The 22,286-nt window shown below is 44.3% G+C and overlaps 1 protein-coding gene across 5 annotated transcripts in view; it reads left to right on the top strand.

Annotated features, from left to right (window-relative positions):
- The window catches only part of pcbp4 (poly(rC) binding protein 4), a 199,203-nt gene extending 189,818 nt beyond the window's left edge, over positions 1-9,385 (top strand). For all 5 annotated transcript variants that reach the window (XM_080892765.1, XM_080892768.1, XM_080892764.1 and 2 more), the window contains one exon: positions 585-9,385. In XM_080892765.1, coding sequence (XP_080748891.1) covers positions 585-1,026 — 442 coding nt within the window. In that variant the 3' untranslated portion in view covers positions 1,027-9,385. The remainder of the gene's footprint in view (positions 1-584) is intronic.
- Positions 9,386-22,286: the final 12,901 nt, after the last annotated feature.

Here is a 22,286-nt window from a genome sequence, read left to right as displayed (position 1 = left end):
TGGATTATGTTTTCAGCTGGTTGCACTGATTTAGGAAATATGAAGAGGACGCGGGGCTGCGTGCCCGCCCACCTCTCACTGTTTTATGGTGATTGATGCTAAAATGTGCAGAACATTTCTTTTAGTTAAAACATGAGGTGAGAAGCTCCCACAGAGATGAGCACAGACCCGCACAAAGGATTTCTTTCCTGTTTTTGAAGCAGCGTCCTGTCTGACGGAGCGTCCATGCTAATTTTTCTGATGGTTTTGTTCCCTCCTCCCTAAGCCCCCTCCCAAGCCATCACCCCAACTTATACAGCACACCCCCCATCTGTACAGCGAACTCCCCTACAATAATCTGTTGCAACCTCCAGCCAAACACGCCCGTCTTATGATTTGAGTTTTGTCAGATTTCCGTTTGTTCATTTTTACAGATCCTGTTTTTTTTTTTGTTTTTTTTTCCCGTTTTTACTCTGATTTTTTTTAACATGTCTTTTATTTAACCCTCTAACCCTTCTCCATCCAAAATTCCCTCTCCTTGACCCCCTCCCCTCCTCCACCCTCCTTCCCCCCTTCCCTCCCCTCCACCTCCCCTCCCCCTCCAGTTTAGAGACCGCCAAATCCACCGCCCAGTCCTCCTCCATGCCGTCTCCCGTTGATCTGACCATGAGCTTCACCCAGCCCTCCCCCCCTGTCTCCGCCTCGTCCTCCTCCTCCTCCCCCCTGGCAGCGATGGGCGCCGCACTGCCCCATGCTCAAATCCTGGGCGCTCCCTACGCCTTCCCCCTCTCCAGCCTCCTGGGAGTGAAATCCATCCCCTACCTGGCACTCTCCACCCCTCCCGCCTCAGCAGCGGCAGCAGCGGCGGCGGCCGCAGCGGCCATCGGGGCTCCAATGCTACCAGCGTCAGTGCAGACGGCAGCGGCGACGGCAGCCGTTCCGGTTCAAGCTCACGCGGCGGCGGCCCTGGCGTCCTACACAGCCAAGATCTCGTCCTCAACCAATGGAATGAAGAAGCCGGAGAGACAGAAGTTTGCGCCGTACTAAACAAAGAGGTAGCTCCTGGCCGGGTTTAGACGTTAAGGGCCGTTTTTGGTTTTTCTTTTAGCACATTACTCATTGACTTGTTTGCCTCTCCACTTCTTCCTCTTCTTCTTCTTCTTTTTTTTTCTGACTGCCTAAAAGAATCAAAGTGGGATCGTTGGAACATGAATGATGTTGAATCATCCATGGAAGGCGTGCACAGCAGCAAACAAGCTTTTCTCTTTGGCTGTGGGGTTAGTGACGTCAAAAGTTTAAAGCTTGCAGTTCAGCTAACCGTGTCTCTGCGCTGTGGTCATAACCAAACCCTAAACCAGGGGTACAGCAGGTTCGTGTCTTGGACAAGTTTTTGTTCCATCACGTCTTCACATTGCGAGCAGTTCAAAGTGTTTAGTCGGTGCCGGGTCTTTTATTTTGGACCCAGCTCTTTACCGGCTGTCCTGTGTCCGACTTCCTGCCCTCCTCATATGCTTTCTGCAGCTTGATGTGGCTTCTGTCAAGAAATAAAAAGACCTGGTGCTATTCTGAGTGATGTGGAGCAGAGACCTGCTTCTCGGACACTTGTGAACCACTCCACGGTGGATTTACTGGGATTGCAATCATTGTCCTGAGTGACCGCAAGTAGCTCTGGTTGCTACCCTGGTATTGGAACATTGTGCAACCAGGTTGGGTGTATTCCCAGGATAAACCGATTTGACAAAGTCTTGGAAATCAAGGGGAAAAATAACAATTTTAACACAAGTTTCCTCAAACAGTGTTTCTGGGTTAAAATCATTCTGCTGTTTGTGTGGATCAGCAGCTATAGACCAAATAAACAGACCAGTGTAAAGTTAGCTGCATAACTAAAAACCACGACTGAGGGTCTTATTTACTGTCATGAAAGGATCGGGAGGACGACGGTCTCTCAGCAGATTTCGCCCAGTTTCCCCAAAGCACTGACGACTTGCATGTCAGACAGCATGTTTGTGCAATTAGACCAAAACCCACTGCCAAACATGATGTATGTGTAAGTTTGCAACCAGTGTCATGCTACCAAGGTGACAATGCACCAACAAGATCACTTTTACAAATATAACTGAGCACTATTGCAAAGGCTAACTCAACTACACCTCGAGCTAATAGGAAAAATCCCCAAAACAGAGCTGCACGTTCTCTGTAAATTCAAAAGTTTCTTATTGAATCATAAACGCTGAATAATTAACTCAGAACCTGCTGAGGGACTCTGACAGACTGCAGCGGCTCCAGTCACGGCTGTCAGAAATCAAATAAAGGAGGATTTCTGATTTTCATGCAGATATCCGTCTCAACTCCACAGAGTGGGAAATAAATTAAAGAAAAACAAATACAGGATGACGAATAACACTCTTCACCTTGCTTCTTTAACCTTTTTATATACCCAACAGCTTTTTCTTTCTTTGAGTAGCACTTTTAAAAACAAAGTTTCAGAACCTTTGAACACCTCAAAGCGAGGCATGTAGGACCAGAATGAAAAACACCAAAAGCAAAATAGGACAATCCTGTACAGCAGCTCTCTAAGGCTGATGGCTCACCACGTACAAACGACTCAGGGTCAATGGCTCCTCAATACTTCACCTGTCACTCAAACACAGACACAGCTGGAAAAAGTTCAGGAAAAAAATTTTGCTATACAGTCAGACAAACCTATGGATGCTTTAATGTCTCTGTCCCAGCCCGGATCCCGGACAAGCCCCCAAACGTTAGTTTTCCCAGTGGATGGAGGACAGTTGTTATTTCAATAGAAAACCAAGCAAAGATGAGAGAACAGTGCAAACTTTAAATTCATCCACTGATTGTTTGTGGGCACCACTGCAGAAGCAGAACTTTTACTTCAGATACTTTGGATGTGATAATACTTTATGAAAGCGAGACTCTTACTTGGCTCGTCGTTATTCCACATCCGACCACATAAAAACAGCTTTAAGGATGTTCCAGTCTGCTCCTTGATGTGGAAGTGTTCTTCTTGTTGTTAAATAATTTGAGACATTAACAGAAATTCATCTATTTGTCTGATTTTTAAAATTAAAAGTCAGGATCAGCAGGTCTGAGTCATCATTTTCCAACAATCCCACTTCTAAAAGTCCACCCCGACTTTATTTTTCCTCGCGTCTTTTTGCAGCTCGGCCCTTTTCCGAGTTCAGAGGGTTGGTGGGTGTTTGCAGCCCCTGATATTTAAGGTCATTTGGGCCACAAAGCCTGTAAAAGCCATAGAGACTATTCTGCTTTCCCCTCCTAGTCTGTGTCCTGCTCTTTTTGTCCCCTGCTCTTCGTCCTATTGTATACTCGCATATTTATTAACTATTGTGGAATATTCCCTCAGAGTTTATAATCACTGGTCACTAACACTGAGCTGAAAACTCTGCTTTTGTATACGATGATGTCGACTTGTAAATGACTATTTTGCGTTTGCTTCCTGTCTGGTTTTCCTTCAGTATTTGTTGTGTAGTTTTTTTTAAAGACATACAACAGATAAAAGGGTTCTTTTTTTGTTTTTTGCATATGTTCTCTTTCAAAATGTGTTGTTTAAATTATTTTTTAACTTATTGAGAGGAGTATTACAGTTTTAGAAGAGTTCATTTCCCAACATGGCTGCAGGTAAAGACTGTAAAACTGTATTTTAGTTTCTGTATGTTCTGTATGTAGAGTGAACAAAACTGATTATTTTCTTTTTGGGGGATAAAAAAAATATCACTGTACCATTATTGCTAATAACCAGGTGTTTTGTTAGAAGAGTAGTGTTTTCACTTGTGAGCTCCAACTGGCCATTTTATGTCTCTCTCTCTCTCTCTTACACACACACACACACACACACACACACACACACACACACACACTTTCTAACTGGGATATCTGTTTATAAATGTCTGCCCTGCTTCTCACCTTTCAGCATCCACAGAACTAGAATAAAAGAACTGTTTTTTAAAATGGGCAATCTTTGAACGTGTACAGTGAGGAGCTTTGGAAAAGCCAGTTTCTGATAGCCACACGTTTGAAGTCATTACTGGGTGAGTACCACAGATCGATAACCCTGGCAGCTCTAAGCAGATATATCGGGGACACGCTCTGATAAGCAGGCCAAAATCCAGCTCGGCACCAGGAGTCGATCCATCCGTCAGAAAGTACCGAGTCAACATTTTGTCACATGCAGTTGAGTTTTAAGTGGACCTGTTGTGCACTTTTGCTCATCTCCTGTTCCTGTGGTGGATGCTCATATAAAACATGACCAGAGTCTCTAATGATGAGCTCAGTGTGAGTACAACTGTATCTAATCCCTGTGGGCCAAAAGCTCAGGCTCAGAGTGCTCTGAACACTCTTGGCTCTCTGTGATGTCATTTAGAGTCGATGTCCCTAATGTAGTCATTTCACAGTAACTGTCTGTGAACCAATTAGAAGAAAGATGGCTTGAAGGTAGACAACAGAGCAGCGTTTTTATTCTTGGACTCTGCCAGACTAGCTTTGCATGGTTCAAAGTTCAAAATAATCCTGGTTTACTTCATACTTGGTGCATCACCCAGGGCTGGACTGGGACAAAAAATTATAGGAAAACCCATAAAGCCTTTGAATGATCTTCAACAATCTTTGGTTGTAAGATTTAGATAATTATTTAATAAAAGTGAGACGTTTTTAAATGAGAATAAGAAAGAAAAGTATTTCTTTGTGCCCCCCTCTCCCTGTTAATGCCCTACCTGCCCCCCTGGCAAAACTTTGCTAGATCCGCCCCTGCACAGTTACCAGCTGTCAGCTACTTAGAAAAGGATCCTGGTGTTATTTGTCTCTCAGAAACAGTTCATAACTTCAACTCATTCATGTCACCTAAAAGGTAAACCTGTTTCTCCATCACCTGTTCAGCTCTGATGATCCAGTAAGGACGTCTCCTGGTTTCATCTTCATGTTTCCCTCTCACCACATATCCAAACCGACATCATGACCAGCAGCTTTACAGCTGTGGCTCCAGCAAACATCAGCTGATACTAGAAATTAATATTAAATAAATTCTAACAACAGCTGATCAAGCTTAAATGTGCTGCTGTTGTTTAGCGCGACATCCGGCGGTTTCCTCTTTCTGGCACAAAGTGAGAGATAAACAAGAGAGAAAAGCTGATCATTGATCAGTTTCCTGATTGAAGTAGCAACAGGAGAGGGAGGGGGGAGAATGGGAGAAGAAGAGGCAGCTGTGCAGTAAAGACACAGAATAACTCCATCTTTGTGTCTTTTCCATTCTAGCTGAAGTTCGGGACAAACTGTTTCTTTTCACCTCAATACGAAACGCGTAATATTTTCTCTGAATACGAGACGATTTCGTTTTTTACGGGACGGTTGGCAACTATTTTATTCATAAGGTTAGTTAGAGAACTTTACTATCAGTAACATCATAGCACCCGCCCAGCCCAGAAACTCCGTCATGCTAGCTAGCACGCAGTACGAGTTATTGTAACTGACAGTAAAAAGTCAGCACAACGAAAATAAACTGCACCTAAACTTAGTTTATATCTGACCCAGATACACTGCAGGTCATAACTTCTTACCTGAAGTTCAGTTCACCTGACACTCGGACCGGCGGGCACCTCGGGTCTCTCCTCCTCCTGCCTCCCCTTTCCCTCATCCACCTGCTGGCCTCTGTGGAAGCTCCACCATAGCCACCACCAAACAACTGAGTTATTTTTACACATTGACCAGCATCTGGCCAATCCACCACCAGTCCAGCTATGGCATCACCTCATCTCATCAACTGTCTGTGTTAGCTCCTCTCCCATTGGTTGCCCCTCTGAAACAGAATGTGTGAACAGATCATGTAAGGACACACCCCTGTATGACATCACAGGCAGTCTGCAGCCGAGCTGTGGGCTCTCAGAGATTACTGTCCATACACTGACCTCATGATCATGTTTGAATGAACGCCCGCCTCTGGAACAGAAGTATATGAGAGAGAAATTAGATTTTTACCAAATCTGAATTCTGAATCTGGATCCAGAAGTTGGAACAGATTCCTTCATGTATTACTGTGTTACCTCTGAGAACAGCTTCCTGTTGTAACCAAAACACCATCAGAGCCGAGTCAGAGTAAAGATGCTACGCTGGCTGTGAGGTTCTCTACAACGAGCAGGCGTGTTATAGACAAACTTGTGATTAAAGCAGAAGTCAGTCATTAGTTTTACTCTGATGATCAACTACAAAGTCTGCAGACGCGTTTCCAGGAAGCTAATCAGTACCGATGACCAAAAATATTGAAGTGTAAGGTCATCCATCCACAAACATTTAGATGATCAGAGGCTGTTTATCAGAGATGGACGTAGCCACCTAAAGCATGAAGCTGAACGTTTTCACCAAGTCGGTGTTTTGAAACCGGATAGTTTAACATCGGTCTGGACACCAGTTTACAAAATGAACATCATGTGTTAAATCCCATTTCAGATTAATGTTCAGGCCATCGAGTCGTTGGGGAAGTCTGAAGTCACGACAGTATGAGAGCAGTCGCCCCCTGCTGGACATTATACGGTGCATCTTTTATGCTAGTCTGTGGCAGCGGCTGACGAGATCTGTTAGAAATGTGTGAGTGTGCTTTTTGTAGTTCTGTAGCAGAGCTTGTGCAATTTTTAAAGAGTTTATTTGATTTTAATTTATTTTGTTCAGATTAAACTGACGCCCAGAGTGTCAGAGACTAATGCTGCATGTTTGACTGGCCTCACTAACACGCACACAAACATGTAAATACACACAAATATGACCAAGAAATTAGTGTAACACACACAGGCCTCGGTCTTTGCACTGGCAGTGTGAACTCAAAGCAATACTAAACAGAGCCGTACGAGTAGCTACACATTGCAGAGCAACAGCAGCAGCTAATCTGGGTGTGTGTACTTTCCAGCTGTAACAAATACATCAACGTTCAACTCGATGGGGTGTCGACGCTTCCCTGTTCTTTCTGTTTGTTTCTAAAAAGACTGATGACGATGATGATGTGGTATATTTAACAAGCTCACTTATTTTTATAAATAATGTTGATGAACTGAACTGTGGACACCCGTCTCCTCACATTCGTCCTCTCGACACCACTTTTTTCTTTAACTTTCGTCGTCCTTGCTTTTCATCGTCCACGTGTCCTTCATCCATTTGCATGAGTCTGACTTGAATTGATGTCTATGCAAACTCATCTCTGTGCGGTTCAGCGCTGAACCCTGCGTGGGTTCACGCGGACGCCGTGCTGGTAACGTGCAGCTGAAGTGAAAGGGCTACAGCAGACTACGGCTCTGACTGGCAACGCACCCGCCCTGAAGAGTAACTGACAGACTCTGGTACTCTGAATGATGTCTGGAGCAAGGTTATTATCGTTAACGAAAACTACCGAAATAACGAAAACTAGAAGTGAAAAAACATTTTCGTTAACGGAATAAAAACAAAAAAAGGAAAACTAACTAAAACTGTAATGAGTGTTCACAAAACTAACTAAAATTAACTGAATTTATAGCAAAAATGTGTTTAGTTTCATTGATGTGTGCGTGTCCTACAATAGTCGAGGGTGAAAATGAAGTTTAGTTTCCAGATGTTTTCTTGCTGTGTCTCATTATGCCAGCAGGTGGCAGCACATTAGTCGAGTCGTCTGTGTCGCTGCTCCGTCCACGCGCAGAATCATGTCAGGAAAAGTCGGGAGAAAGCGCCAGAGTCCAATTTGGGATTACTTTGAATATGACTGTTTTGGATAAAGCAAGTGTCTTGTAGTGGAAAGAGACAAATTATGAGGGACATTTCTAAAGGGAAAAAAATCCCACAAACCTTAAAGTGCGCTTGAAAAGCTCACACAAGAAGGCTAACCTAGCTTACCTTGAGAAGGGAGCACACTCAACCCTCAATCCCAGAAACAGAAGCTAACCCCAGGCAAGGCAGCGTGATTTCTGTCTCTGCGTGTTAGCCCTGCAGCAGACAGGCGACCTGTGCAGGGTGCAGGGTATGGTAGCTGGAATAGCAACATACCCAAGGATGAGCAGAAGAGCATGACTGATATGATGACACTGGGATTTTGTTGCACTTAATTATTGCAAACAACTAAAACTATAACTGAAACTAATCAAAACTAAACTGAAACTAAGGATTTTCAAAAAAAATAAAAACTAAACTAGCAAACAAATGATAAAAACTAATTAAAACTGATATAAAATTGAAAATCTGAAGTCAAAACTAAATAAAAATAAAAACTAATGAAAATTGCAAAACTATTAAAACCCTGGTCTGGAGGGGTTCTTTACATTTGGGGCACCAAGTAGAAGTAGACGAGGGATGTGCAGGGAAAAACAGGACATATTCCTCAGTGCACCGTAAACAAGGCGGAATCAAAAAGTTCTGAGAACATGAAACTCGTGAACCGCCCTCGATTTGAATTTGGCTGATCTTTTCTTTAAAGTAAGAATTTTAACCACTTTCATTTAAAAATGCACAAACTTTTATTTTTATTTTTAATTGTATCCTCATATTTCCTCATCAACTAAAAAAACTGATGGAACCAAAAATTATTCAATTTGCATGAATATGAATCAGCTCTTGGCCCATAACAAAAATATATATATAAAAAAAACTCTCCAGACATCATTTTAAGACACATTAAAAGAGACTGAGCTGAAGAATAATTTGTGCCAGATTAATTTTTCCTTTAACAAAAAACTCATTTTTGCAGTGATAATTAGAAACAAAATGTTTTGGAAGAACATCAGGAGCAGACGTGTTGAGTCCTGGAGTCTTAAACACAAAGACCAGAATCCACAGCAGCTCCTTAGATTAACAAAAAAAGATTTATTTTCAGGAACACCGACGCAGATTTTAGCCGAGCATCCATCCTTTGAGGGAGACTTAATTCCACTTCTGCTCTGAAGTGAACATTAACAACACATTCTTTATCGAAACACATTTTTCACTCTTATTAAAATTCAAAGTCTGTGACGTTTTTCCAGAGAGAAAAATCACGTCGTCAGGTCTCCTGGGAAACAAAACAGAGTCAAGTTCTTGCTCTTCGGGGTGAATGTGTTGGACACTCAGACCGTGGAGGCGGACGTTCCTGCGACGTGCTCCGAGACTTTGTCCAGATGAAGCTCGCTTCATAAAAATGCTCTCGTTGGAGGCTGTACGACAAACACACACGGCGACACGCTCGCTCGCCCTGAACCCACGGCTGAACGGTTGTGAATATTGTATTGCACTCGAACATGAAAAATCCATTATGACGACATATTCTTCCATCTTTTTGGTTTTCATTTCTGCTTCCTGTAAAGACAGGATGTTTTGCTCTTTGTATATCAGCCTGATGTGTTTGTGACTGTTTTCTTTCCATCCATGCCATGTTCTAATAAATTAAACCCACACTGAAGATGAAACTGTCGACTGCTTTCTGCTTTAAAACTGATGATTCTCTGTGCGTGACGTTAGTTTTAGAGTGCACACCTGCAGGGCAGACGCGTACACAGTGCATTTATGCACATCTGCAGGTGTGTAATTATCTAAAAAGCAGTCGCAGATGAGTATCAGAATATAAACTGCACAGTGAGGTTGACCTCTGACTTTCACCTTCAAGGCAACTCCTCGTTCCAGCAAACATCTGATGAAGCTGCATCGAGTCTGAGGAGGGAAAAAAACCTTCGCACAAAAACAAATATGAAGACAAAACTTCAGTGAACCTTCAACGTGAAAGACGCCGTCTGCCGACACTGCAGGCTAATGTTGGATGATTGTATGCGATGGGTAAATGGACTCATTCTTACATGTACACAACATGCCACATTCACCCAGTCACACCCATTCACACAACCAAGTTTCTTAGTGCTTCCTAACTACCATTCACACTCGTGGACACATCGGAGAGCAATTTAGGGTTAGTATGTTGCCCAAGGATACTTGGCATGCAAACTGGAGGAACCAGGGATCGAACCACGAACCTTGCGATCAGTAGATGACCTGCTCTACCTCCTACAGCCACCCTGGGTAGGTGGGCACAGATCCCACCTCGAAATTCATCTCAAGTCCTAAAAGAATCCACATACGGACAAAATGATGTTTTCACAGTCAGTGGAGTTAGGCTGAGATGAAGACGTAAATGCTGCATTTGGGTTTAAATATCTTTGTGTTTCACATCCTGAAAGAGTAGAGCTGTGAAAGAAAACAGGACTAGCCGTTCATGTCCACAAATGACTGCACAATAAGTCATTCATCAGTGCAAAGCTCAGATTTACAGGGAATCACTGACTTACATCAGTTTACTGCTGCGTCATATGAACTACATGGCTGATGTACAGTACTGTGCAAAGGTTTCAGGCAGGCATGAAAGAAAGCTTTCAGAAATATAAATGATTGTTTACTGGCCCCACATGTATTCTGAAGCAGGACAACGGCCCCAAACATACAGCCAAAGTCACTGAAGTACTGGAAGTGATGGTCCGGCCCCCACAGAGCCCGGATCTCAGCATCATCGAGTGTGTCAGGATTACACGAAGAGACAGAAGGATGTGAGGAAGCCGACATCCACAGAAGATCTGTGGTTATTTCTCCAAGATGTTTGGAACAACGTACCTGCCTCCTTTGCTGGCCACACCAAATATTGATGCGATTTAGATTTCTCTTTTCTTCAGTTGCTGCATTTTGTTGATAGATGAAAATAAATGATTAACACTTTTATTTTTCAAAAGCATTCTTTCTCTACATCACATGTAGTCCATCCCATCCAAAGTCTTCAGATTTAAAAACAGCAGAAAGGTTTCCTTGGGAAGTCTCAGCTCCCTGCTGTCATTAGATTTCTCAAAATATATAAATAAAAATTTCCAAGCAAAGGATGACAGCAGGACTGCTTTAGATCGTTTTCTAGCCTCATGTTTTTCATGAGCCATTTTGAAATGATATTATCTACAAATTTCAAGATGTTTTGAGGACCCCCCACTGAGGTGAATTTCCCCACAGCAGGGGGCTGATACTTCATACAAAAGGCCCAGAATATTTAAAACAGTCCAGATCAGCTGAGTGCTTTCACACATATTCAAGCCTAAACATGGAAGACACTTCACCCGTTGCCTACTGGTGGTAGTCAGAGGGCCCGGTGGCGCCAGTGTCCGGCAGCCGCAGGGCGGCTGTGGCTACAATCACCATCACCAGTGTGTGAATGTGTGGGTGGATGACTGGATGTGTGAAGCGCTTTGGGGTCCTTAGGACCAAGTAAAGCACTATACAAATACAGGCCGTTTACCATTTACTTCAGTGGGAATCACACAGTGTGCCGGATCCGGCTTCATGGTGACAGAAAGAGCTTCTGTCTCAGGCAAATACAACAGGTCCTCATATTTCACTGATGTTTTTTCTTCTTTCTAAATATCATGAATTGAGATGAAAAGAAGCCCCGCCCACTTGTGTTCCTGTAATGCTGGGCTCACACTGTGCGATTTTTTCATGCGCGCGATTCAGCTCCTGTTCAAACTGTACGATTGACTCGCAGGGGTTAGAAGTTCATAGGTCACGATGCAGGTCTCACACTATACCGCCCGATGCTCTGATGCGACCTGAGTGCTCACACTGTGCCTCCATAAAATGAAGGTTATAACAGAAAATCTGTCGCGCTCTCTGTCTTTCACTCACACAGACACACCACCACCATCAACTTTGCTAAATTGCTAATGAAAAACATGATCAGGCAGCTGTGATTGAGCAGCATGTAAATCCAACTATTTTCAAGGTTGTTGTGGTCGTGATAATTTTGTGAGGCCACATCGAAAAGGCTCGGATGAGCTTTCCAAAGTTCTACAAGTTGTGCCTCCATCGCTTGTGTCCAGATCACACGCTGCACTGCCGTGCTCTCGTTACCCCACGTATACTACACGACGCACGATGAAGGCCAAAATCGGGCCGATCGCCAAAACGGTCGCACGACTCAAAAATCGGCTCAAAATGGGCCAAAAATCGCACAGCATTACTTTATTTGATTATATTGTTTAATCAGAATACTTTATTGATCCCTGGGGGAAATTCTTTTTCGTTACAGTGCTACATTATAAACAACCATTAACAAAGACAATACACTAAGAATAGCACAATATATACAGGCATGTATATACATAAAGGTCACTTGTTAATAAATAGCTGAAAAGGAACATGTGCAAGAAGGGTGTAGCTGTAGCAGTAAACAGTGTGTTAGGTGGAGCAGTTGTACAGGGAGCCACAGGCAGGAATGATTTCCTGTGTCGTTCTTTGGTGCATCATGGGTAATCTCAGTCTCTCACTGAACGAGCTCCTGTGACTGACCAGCACGTCATGGAGTGGGTGGGAGGTGTTATCCAACATTGTCTTTATCTTGGACAGCATCCGCCTCTCCAACACCACCTTGAGGGAGTCCAGCTCCATCCCCACAACATTACTGGCCTTACGGATCAGTTTATCGAGTTAAATCGAGTTAATTATCTTTGTATTACTTTTTATTGGCTCGTTGCATATAGATTATCAGCACACTGGCCCCTCTTACAGTTCAAACCTTCTGTTTGTGACAGACAACCAATCAGAAGAAAACTGCCTTAAAGGGGGAGGAGCTAAAACAGCTAGTTTCAGACTGAAAGATAACTGGAAAGGCTCAGGATAAGATGAAGGATTATTCTGAAGAGTGAATGAACCTGCAAATGCATCTTTGAAATGTTCAATTTTTATTTTCTGCTTTTATTTAAACTGTTTCCTCCCCCGAGCGTCGCAGCTGCTGAAAATCCCAAAGTTGTAAAATGACAAATAAAAACACCACTAATCACTGTATCCACCGAGGTTTTTTTAAGTAATTACCGATCATTTTATGAGGCAGCGACCCGAAACATGAACAGAAGCATATTCTCTGTAGGTGGTGAAACAACAGCCACTTCAGAGAGATTACAGTGTTACAGCGACAGAGCTCGGAGACATGAGACGCTCTGCAGGAAAAGAAGAACCGGAAGGTCGGTCAGTAACAAAGAGTCCGAGTCATTGAACTGCGACCACAGTGAACTCTGTCCGGGAGCACGCTGGACCTGATGCTGAACTTCATTCCACTCCCAGCGTGCCCGTCATTGTGCCACGCCGCACCGTCACTCTGATGAGTATAATGGAAAGCAGCTGTGCAGCCTCCCTCAAACGAGTGGTTTCAAAATGCAAATGGGGTGTTTAATGGGCAAGAAGCACACAAAAGAAAACACAAATGAGGAGAGACAGGACAACAAGCTTTCATAACACACGCACGACGCACACACGTGACGTCTTTACTTCCAAATAAGTTGTTGCTGTTTTCTGTGGCTGCTAACCATGAAGAACCACAACCTGCAGTCTAACATCCACAGGAAGGAGTCTGTCACCACCAACGTCATGTTAAACTTTACAGCAGAAACAAACCACTTTACAGCCTGCTGTAAAACACAGGTGTTTTAATTTAACTCAGTTCATCTAAATCTGGTCACGTCTGCCTCTGAAAAACAAACATGGCGAAAGTGTAAATGCTACAATTCAGACTTCAGAAAAGCAAAGCGGTGCGTGACTGTTCCCACCTGTTACACTTCAATTAGTTTAAACAATCCTGCAAACTCGTTTTGAGACTGTTAATCACATTCAGCCCAAAGTTGCTGCACACCTGCAAGCTGCTTTGCAACCCAGCTCCTCACTGTCACATTCGTCGTCATCACCTGCTGTGCCCCGTGAGGCCGTCCTGCTGCTGCTGCCCTCCAGAGTCAAACCAACAAATAGAAATGACCAGAAATGGAAATATTAATGTTCTGAACAGGAGTCTTTACTGAAATGCACATTAAACCTCAGCACACGATTGCATGTACTTTCTTCTACTGCGCCTATACACGGTCTAGAGTCACATTAATTTGCACACGCGCGCACACACACACACACACACACACACACACACACACACACACACACACACACACACACACACAGCCAGCAGTTCTGCATGTGTGTGTGCACATGTATGTATATATTGTCATACTGTTTCTCTGAGGGTTTGTACATCTTGAACTGCATGTTTACCTCTTCCACAGTGTGTGTGTGTGTGAGTGTGTGTAGGCACAAACATGACGGTGATCTATTGCAAAATGAAAAGCTCTTGTGTAGTCTGCCTCATCAAAGCGCGCGCACGCGCGCGCGCACACACACACACACACACACACACACACACACGCGCACACACACACACACTTCTCTGTCTCTCTCTCTCACCAACCAAACAGATAAGGGCGAGCGAGTCGGGGACAGCAGTAATTACACAGAGATCGGTGCTAGCCGGTGTTTTAAACAACAATTAAAGCAGCCTGTTCACACGAGGACCCTTAACTGACACAAAGCACCTCGACCGCTGGAGATAATTATACAGATGTCACGTCTGCGTCACACCAGCAGCAGCGGGGGAGGGACAACGATGGGCTCAAGGGGAAATCAGCTGCTAGGCTTTAATTTTCTTTGAGTATTTACAATTTTACAGATGTGTTCTTTACTTCTCCTGCACACAGCTGATGCACCTGCATTCACCACACCCTGATACAGATAACAGCCCTGGTACTCGTACGACGCTCTCAGAGCGCTCAATATAATCTGATTTTTTAACAATTAGTTTCAGTATACGTGTATCTTTTTATCTCTTAAGTGCTTATAAGTTAATTAACAGAGAAGCTGATTGTACCTCGTTTCTAACCATCTGATTTTTTTCCACCAGCTGCTGGAAGTTCTGAATGCTTTACTGCAGTTAAACAGCCAAAAAAAAATCTTATTTATAGAGAAAATAATCCATCAGATTTAATCTGATTCTTCGGGCTGCGACGGGGAGACTGCAGCGCCGTCGGGACGGTTTTGTGATTTTTGCTGGAAATTAATTTTAATGATTGTTGGGAGAGAGACGAGACATGAGCCCCAACATGGAAGTTTTCATGCATTCCTGAACTTTCTGGAAATCTGGAGGAGACCCACCTGTGTCCTCAAAGCTCAGGACCATAACTGAGGAACCCAAACAAAACGCTGTGTAAGAGCTGGGCAGTTGTGACAGGGGAAGTTAAAATAAAGAACCAGTGCATGCAAACTGCTTATTAAGTCTGACATCACTATCCATTTGATCCAGATTCAGTGTGGCCGCTCTCACAGTTTGTACAATAAATTTTAACTTCCAGGCGTTCATGAAAAAGAGGATTTACAAGGTTTCGCATTAGCTAGCTAGTTTCCATCTAAAGATGACAGACTCTGTTCTGACTGAACTACGAAGCAAAAGCCTCAATCCCGAGCTTCACGTTTACACTGAAATACCAAAGAATGGTCGTCCCTGCCTTAAACACCACCTGAATCATAACTGATGGGTTTATGTACTGAACAGTAATTCTGCTTTTCCTCACTTCCTGTCTCTCAGCTCCTGCTCCAATCATGGATGCTCATATGAAACATGATTAAAGTTTCACAAAATGAGGTTGACATGCGTGCAAGTAATCCCCGAGAGAGGAAAACATAAAACATCTGCTCTAAACGCTATTTTTGGATCGTATGATGTCATAGAGAGAATCGCAGACACACATTTGGGGGGGGGGGCAAAGATGACTTGACACACCAAGACCCCATGTGAGGATTATTCTAAACTGTGAATCATGCAAAGCTACTCTCGGAGAGCCTGAGAACAAAAAGCACGTCCAATCATCTGCTCATGTCACAACTGACAGCCTCGACTTAAACACAAACAGAGCTGTTAAACAGCACAGCCACTCAGAAAATTACTGCCGGCGACATTTATAAGTCGATATGGATCAATAAGAAGAGACTGAGCGCTGCTGTCGGTTTCAAACCAACGGCGAGGAAGAAAAATGTGGCCAATTAACACGCAGCAACATGGTACCCTGCAAAATAAGAAAGTCCATATCCGGAGCTCTGCACAGAAGATACAGGACACGGAAACACACACGGTAACACACACACACACTATGTGAGCAGGGCTTGGCTTGACTGGGGCTGCTTTGTTCATCCATACGGCCCTTCTGCCTGTAAAAGCAATCCAATCAACATGCGCACACACACAGAGTCAGATGCTCCAAAGGTCTGACTATGCAATCACAAGACCTTATCCATCAAAAATGACAGGAGGAGGTGGTGGAGGAGGGAGATATGAGGGGAGGATGTGATATATAGGGTTAGTAATAAAAGTGGGGAGGGAAGGGTGGGAATGCTGGTGTGGGTGAGGGCAGCCACGACCTCCTGCTGATTTCCCTCACACGGATGCTGCACTGGAAAAAAAAAAGTCTTTATCTTTAAAATGTTGCTGCTCTGGAGGGAGACGCAGTGGCTGCTCATATACAGCACGCCCAGCAGGGGAGATTACTACTGTGTGTGACATTTGCTTTGATATACAGATGCCAAGTTATAAAGAAGAGGATGAACACATACAGGAAGGAGGAAAGAGACGGACAACACAAACTCTTATAAATATCACGTGAAATCCAGGATCATCAGTCACTGCTAAAGGGCGCAGAAAGAAGCTGAACAAGGAGAAAAACTCGTTGAACACAGAGGAAAAATAAAAACTGCTTTTAAGTTGCTGCTTCACTGCTTCGACTGAAGTCCTGCTCCTCACATACAAGGTCTTAAATAATCAGGCCCCATCTTATCTTAATGACCTTGTAGTACCATATCACCCTATCAGAGCACTTGGCTCTCGCTCTGCAGGCCTACTTGTTGTTCCTAGAGTATTTAAAAGTAGAATGGGAGGCAGAGCCTTCAGTTTTCAGGCCCCTCTTCTGTGGAACCAGCTTCCAGTTTGGATTCAGGAGACAGACACTATCTCTACTTTCAAGATTAGGCTTCAAACTTTCCTTTTTGCTAAAGCATATAGTTAGGGCTGGACCAGGTGACCCTGAATCCTCCCTTAGTTATGCTGCAATAGACGTAGGCTGCCGGGGATTCCCATGATGCATTGAGTTTTTCCTTTCCACTGTCGCCAAAGTGCTGCTCAGAGGGGGTCATATGATTGTTGGGTTTTCTCTGAATCTATTATTGTACGATCGCCTTGAGGCGACTGCTGTTGTGATTTGGCGCTATATAAATAAAATTGAAGTGAATTGGAGCTCTGAAGGCCTCGGCGGTCCAACAATCGTCCACCAAGCAACATCAAGTTAACATTTTTAGCTTTTCTAGACAAAATCAAAGTCTGAACAGAATTAGAATAAAAGCTCTACATGTTTTTTTTCCACTTTGTCAGTCTACTGAAACTGTTTTGAGACAAAATAAAAAAGAAACAAAGAAAACAGACTATCGTGGTCTCCTGCTTTCAATTTCAATATGTCATCATCAGAAGGAAGAAAACCAACATCATCTCCATCAGTTCCAGCTGTAACCATCACAGCAGAAGCTCACTGTGGCAGAGAAAAGGTGTGCAACACTAAAGGTGAGGTCAGGAGTTCAAACAGGTGTCATCAGATCACAAAGACACATCCAGCCGTGGAGCATCACAGGGACAGATACTGCAGATGTGCCATTATTTGGAGAGTAAACGGATGCTAAGAAACGATTTGCAGGAGGAGCAGAGGAGAGGACTGAGCTGCTGGATTAAGAGACGATGGATGTTTGGCCTCTCAAGCCAGCAGTTCCTCCTCTAAGCTGCCATCTGTCGGCACAGTGCCTCAGCCTCAGGCTGGAGGGTATTACTGACCAAAGGATCTGACCTCAAACACTTTTCCAACCAAATAAATGACCCAAAAAGCTCCACACTTTGCAATTAGATCTCAAATCCACATTAAAACACACTTCAGCCTTCAGAGGAAGAGGTCTGTTCACCTTGATGGAGGATCCACCGACCCACAGCAGTGCATGATCGCACCGACAGCCACCGTATCCTGAAGCCTGACAGCTGAGCAGGTAAAATGCAGAAAACACAATTTCCAAGTTCCTCATTTTGTCCCGCTCAGAGACATGTGAGGCACCTGGAGCACTTCCACCAAAGCAGCATCAGGATCAGCTCATCTCCAGCATGAAAAGACGTAAACTTACATAAAACAGGAAGTTCGTTACTTACTTATGCATGTGCATCTGCTGCTCCTGTAACCTCCATTTACAGGCAGCCAGTTTAGAAACACCTGAGTCAAGTAACCTCTTGATTTAATCACCTCTGCCTGGTTGGCAACAGCGCTGCGCCCCCCTGTGGTGGGAGGTTTACCAACCAAAGCAGCTGTGAGGCTTTTCTTATTTCTCTCATTGGTGCCTCCTCCTCTCGTCCTACCTGTGCTCAGGAGGACAGATATGACCAGGCTGTGGGAAACTTCCCCGTCTCGATCCCAGAGAAGCTTTTATGTTCCTAATCCTTTTACACTTTCAGAGGCGATGCCTCCACATGCCGTCTGTTTAGCGCTCATGTATTTTCACCTAAATTTAAAAATAACTCTTTAAAAAAGGAATTTAAAAACCCTCTCAGACTCCTCATCTACCTGCTTCACCCAGTTAGAGGAGCTTCCCAGTCTTTGCTCTTAAGCTGCACTGACGATGCATCATCTCGGCTCCTGTCATCGTCACATTATCGGACTGTTGGCTGTATTTGCCAAAGTTTACTGAAACACAGGATCGCCTGCTTTCCTTCCACTCAGCTCCAATGCGTCCTGTTAGCGTGCTCTGCCCTCGTGTGGCCTGAAAGACTGACAACATGCAGGAAACCCCCAAAATCCATAAGCAGCAGTTAAAGCGATGGAGCTGCAGGCGGTTTCAGACAAAATGTGGAACAGATTAAAAATAAATAAAGACGAAGCCATCGTCACGAATGAACCTCAAACATAAATTGCTACTGTGTAAAAATATAAGAGATGAAAATGAACACAGTGCTAACTTTATTTATCAGGCCCTTTATTAATACCGCTGCATCCGCCCTGTGAAAAGATTTCCTCTGCACATCGTCGGCCTCGCACTGAGGTAATGACAGTACGGGTGCAATGACTCTTTCAGATCCCGCGAAGGATTCTCGGAGCTCTAATGTGCAGCGGGAAATTGTATTCATGGGGGAAAATGGTCTGGAAAAGCTCAAACGTTTATTACGTCTCATATAACGACTCGTAATGGATGGCAGTGCGGTTCTGCAAGCCTGTGAGCCTCACTGTGTTTTCCCTGTGCTCTCAGTGAAATGATGTTAAGAGAGGAGCGCTCCACTGTTTACAGATGTCTGAAGCATTAATGGTGCATCATTAGAGCAGAGACGAATCCGGTGATATCATTTCAGAAGCTTTTAAGCTTCTTCTGCATGTGTAACAGGAAGAAGACACGTTTCTACTCTTCCTCGTGTGTCATCGTCTTCCAAGCTAAGCTGTGGAAGCTGTGGAACATCTCAGCGAGAACCAGGAGCTCCATCTTAGGATGCTCAGGTCCAAGTCTGTCGTGGTGCTGGGTCGTTGATCCAGTGCTCTTGACTAAACATTAAGGCGTTCCTAGAGTGATTCATATTTCCTGGTTTCGTTTTTCTTGTTGTTCATCCCTGGTGGTTCTTGTTGTCCCGTCCACTGTAGTCTTCGTCTCTATGTTGTGTCTTTAGCACGCTCCTCTGTGTTTCCCTCTCCTATTGTTAAGCTTGCATGTCTTTGTCTGGGTCTCACGGTGGGCGTCACTTCCTGTTTTATTTTGAAGCTACCTGGTCTCAGGTGTGCTATGTTCAGTTTTGCTTCCCCTGTTCCATCAGTCAGATTTGTTCCTGCTGTGTTTCCACCTGTTGTCCATCCTCTGTGTATTTAAGTCTCCAGTTTATATCTGTTCCTCGTCACATCGTCAGTCTTCATGCCCTCCCACCATGTCATGGTTCAATTTCAATGGACTAAACAAGTATTAGCAGCCAATCACAAGCTTGGCCTCTGATTCAGAGACAGGAAGTACAAACGCAAAACCATAAAAGGAGTAAATCAAAAATCAAAGGCGGGTCTTATAAGGTCAGAAAAACCACATTTAACCAGCAGTCATCACCAGCTTCATTCATCTCCTTGCAGGCTGCTCAGAAACCTCCGTTGTTCTGACTGAACACCATGCTGTGAGCAGGTGGTCACCAGCTCCTTCCGCTTCCTCCCAACAACCGCCTCCTCTTCCTCATCTTTCCATGCCCTCACTTCTCCACAGCCTGTCAGCTCCAGCTTTGATCACCACGCTCAGTCCTTCTCCCAGCTTTTCTTGCAGTCCTCCTCCTCCTTCATCCTCCGAGCTCCTCCTCTCAGACAGCTGTGATATTTAACCACCATTCATCAGCGGCTCGGCCTGCTGAGAAATCTGTGCTGTTGTTTTGTCGGTACGCCACGCTGTGAGCGATCAGCCTCCCTCTCCCACTCCTTATTTTCCTCCTTCTCGCCAGCATCTTGCTCCCTTCTTCCTTCCCTCCTCTGATGCTTTCCCAACCCCACCCATTAATCTCCATTTTTATTCCTTTGAAGTCTGTTCTCCTTCCTTCTTTCCTCCAACTCATCTTTCTGCAAACTAAATGTTTCTTTGTGCTCAAACCTCGTTTCCAAGTTTCCATGAAAGGAGATCTGGGAAACCTCTCGCCCCTTAAAAACACAGCTGCAGCACATCTATGTGGAGCCTGGTTGGTGCACTGTGTGGCCTCTCTGCTTCATGATATATCAGTCCAGCATTGACTATGCTGAGTGCCACTTTTGTCCTTATGTGGTGTTCCAGTCATTTGTGTTATCTTTGATTTAAGAGAAACACCCAAAGCGCCATAAAAACTATTCGGTGGTCATTCTCGGCCTCTCCAGGTTTCTCTCAGCGCTCTTCGTGTAAAAGACTTTTCACAGCGACAGATCGAAAACCCACAGCAGCAGATTAATGACCAACCTCGTGGATCATGTCAGACGTTCTCTTGAATGACGTTTGCTTCTTCTTCCTGCTGCACGATGGCATTTATCTACACTGTGTCCAGTCATAAGACGGTGTATACATTACCCTCTTTTTCACAGATGCCTGCATGTTTAGAGCCAATCATCAACAGCGAGGTGTCCATTTGTTCGTCCACAGAATTCAGTCAAACTTCAGTCATCATCCAGCAGGTGTTTGCCTGAACTGTGCTCGACGAAACATTTGTCATTTTACGGTAACCTGTGAACTGTGATGAGATGTTACTGATATTCGGTTGTGTGTTCATGCTAGCGATCAGTGGACTCTGTCTGTAAGCTAACGTTAGCCAGTGTTGCTCACTGACGCTGACTTCCATGCACTGGGAAGTGTGAGCGTCACAGGGTTTCATGGGAAACCTGATCCGAGTCCTTTAGGCAGACGTCTGTTAGAGGCAGACTGTGCTTTTTTTAGATGGTGGTAATAAAGACATGACATTATGAATGAATACATGAAAATCTGTGTTCTGTTGCTTGTTTGTCTTGTTGAGCTTCACGATATATCCTGATTTATAAGTGAGCAATAAAAACCTCATCACTGCTGCGCAGGACAGGAATCTGTGTTCATTTTGGTTCATTTTAGCCAGTTTGATCCATTAAAATCAGCCTGAATTATGTTCCTTGTTCCTCTATGACGATCGCGTCTCTTCATCTTCATCTCGACTCTGGGTAGTTTTCCTTCATCCTGCTTACATCCTCTCCAGCGTCTTCCTCCTCCTGCTTTTCCCTGGCACAGGCTTGCTGTTTCTCTCTCTCCTTCTGCTCTGGCACTTTGATCAGCAGACATCCGCCCTCCTCTTCCTCCTCCCACTCCTCATGTCTGCCTTTTAAGTCTCATCCTTCTACCTCATAGCACAGCCTCGTGTTTTTTTCATGCACTATATATCCTGCTCTATTCCCGACTTCCCTGCTCTTCTTATTCTCCTTAAACCTGTTCAGCTGTCTTTTCTTCTCCTCATATCAAAATGTTTTTAGTTTCCATCGTCTCGTAACTAGCACCGCCTCCTCCATCACCCTGTGCTCTGCACGGCAGACAGCTGTGATATTTAGGGAGCATTCATCAGCATCAGCAGTGAGCTCATCCCTCTTCAGGGCTTGTTAGAAATCTCTTGTGCTGCTCCGTGTGTGCACCGTGCTGTCGAGCACGTCGCTTCTCTGCTCGCAGCAACGTTTCAGATGAAACATGAATTCTGAAAATGTCTCCCACTGTCCACTTCACTTGTGTCATTCATAGATTTACCTCACTTTGTTTACAGCTGGATAAGAGGCCCAGATACAGAAGCTGTTTGATTCTCCTTCGAATGAAATGGTAAATGGCCTGTATTTGTTTAGCGCTCTTACTAGTCCCGCCTAGGGACCCCAAAGCGCTTTACACACCCAGTCATCCACCCATTC

This window comes from Rhamphochromis sp. 'chilingali' (assembly GCF_963969265.1).
Source record: "Rhamphochromis sp. 'chilingali' genome assembly, chromosome: 9".
NCBI classification, from domain to species: Eukaryota; Metazoa; Chordata; class Actinopteri; order Cichliformes; family Cichlidae; genus Rhamphochromis; species Rhamphochromis sp. 'chilingali'.
This window is presented reverse-complemented; position numbering and strand designations above follow the sequence as displayed.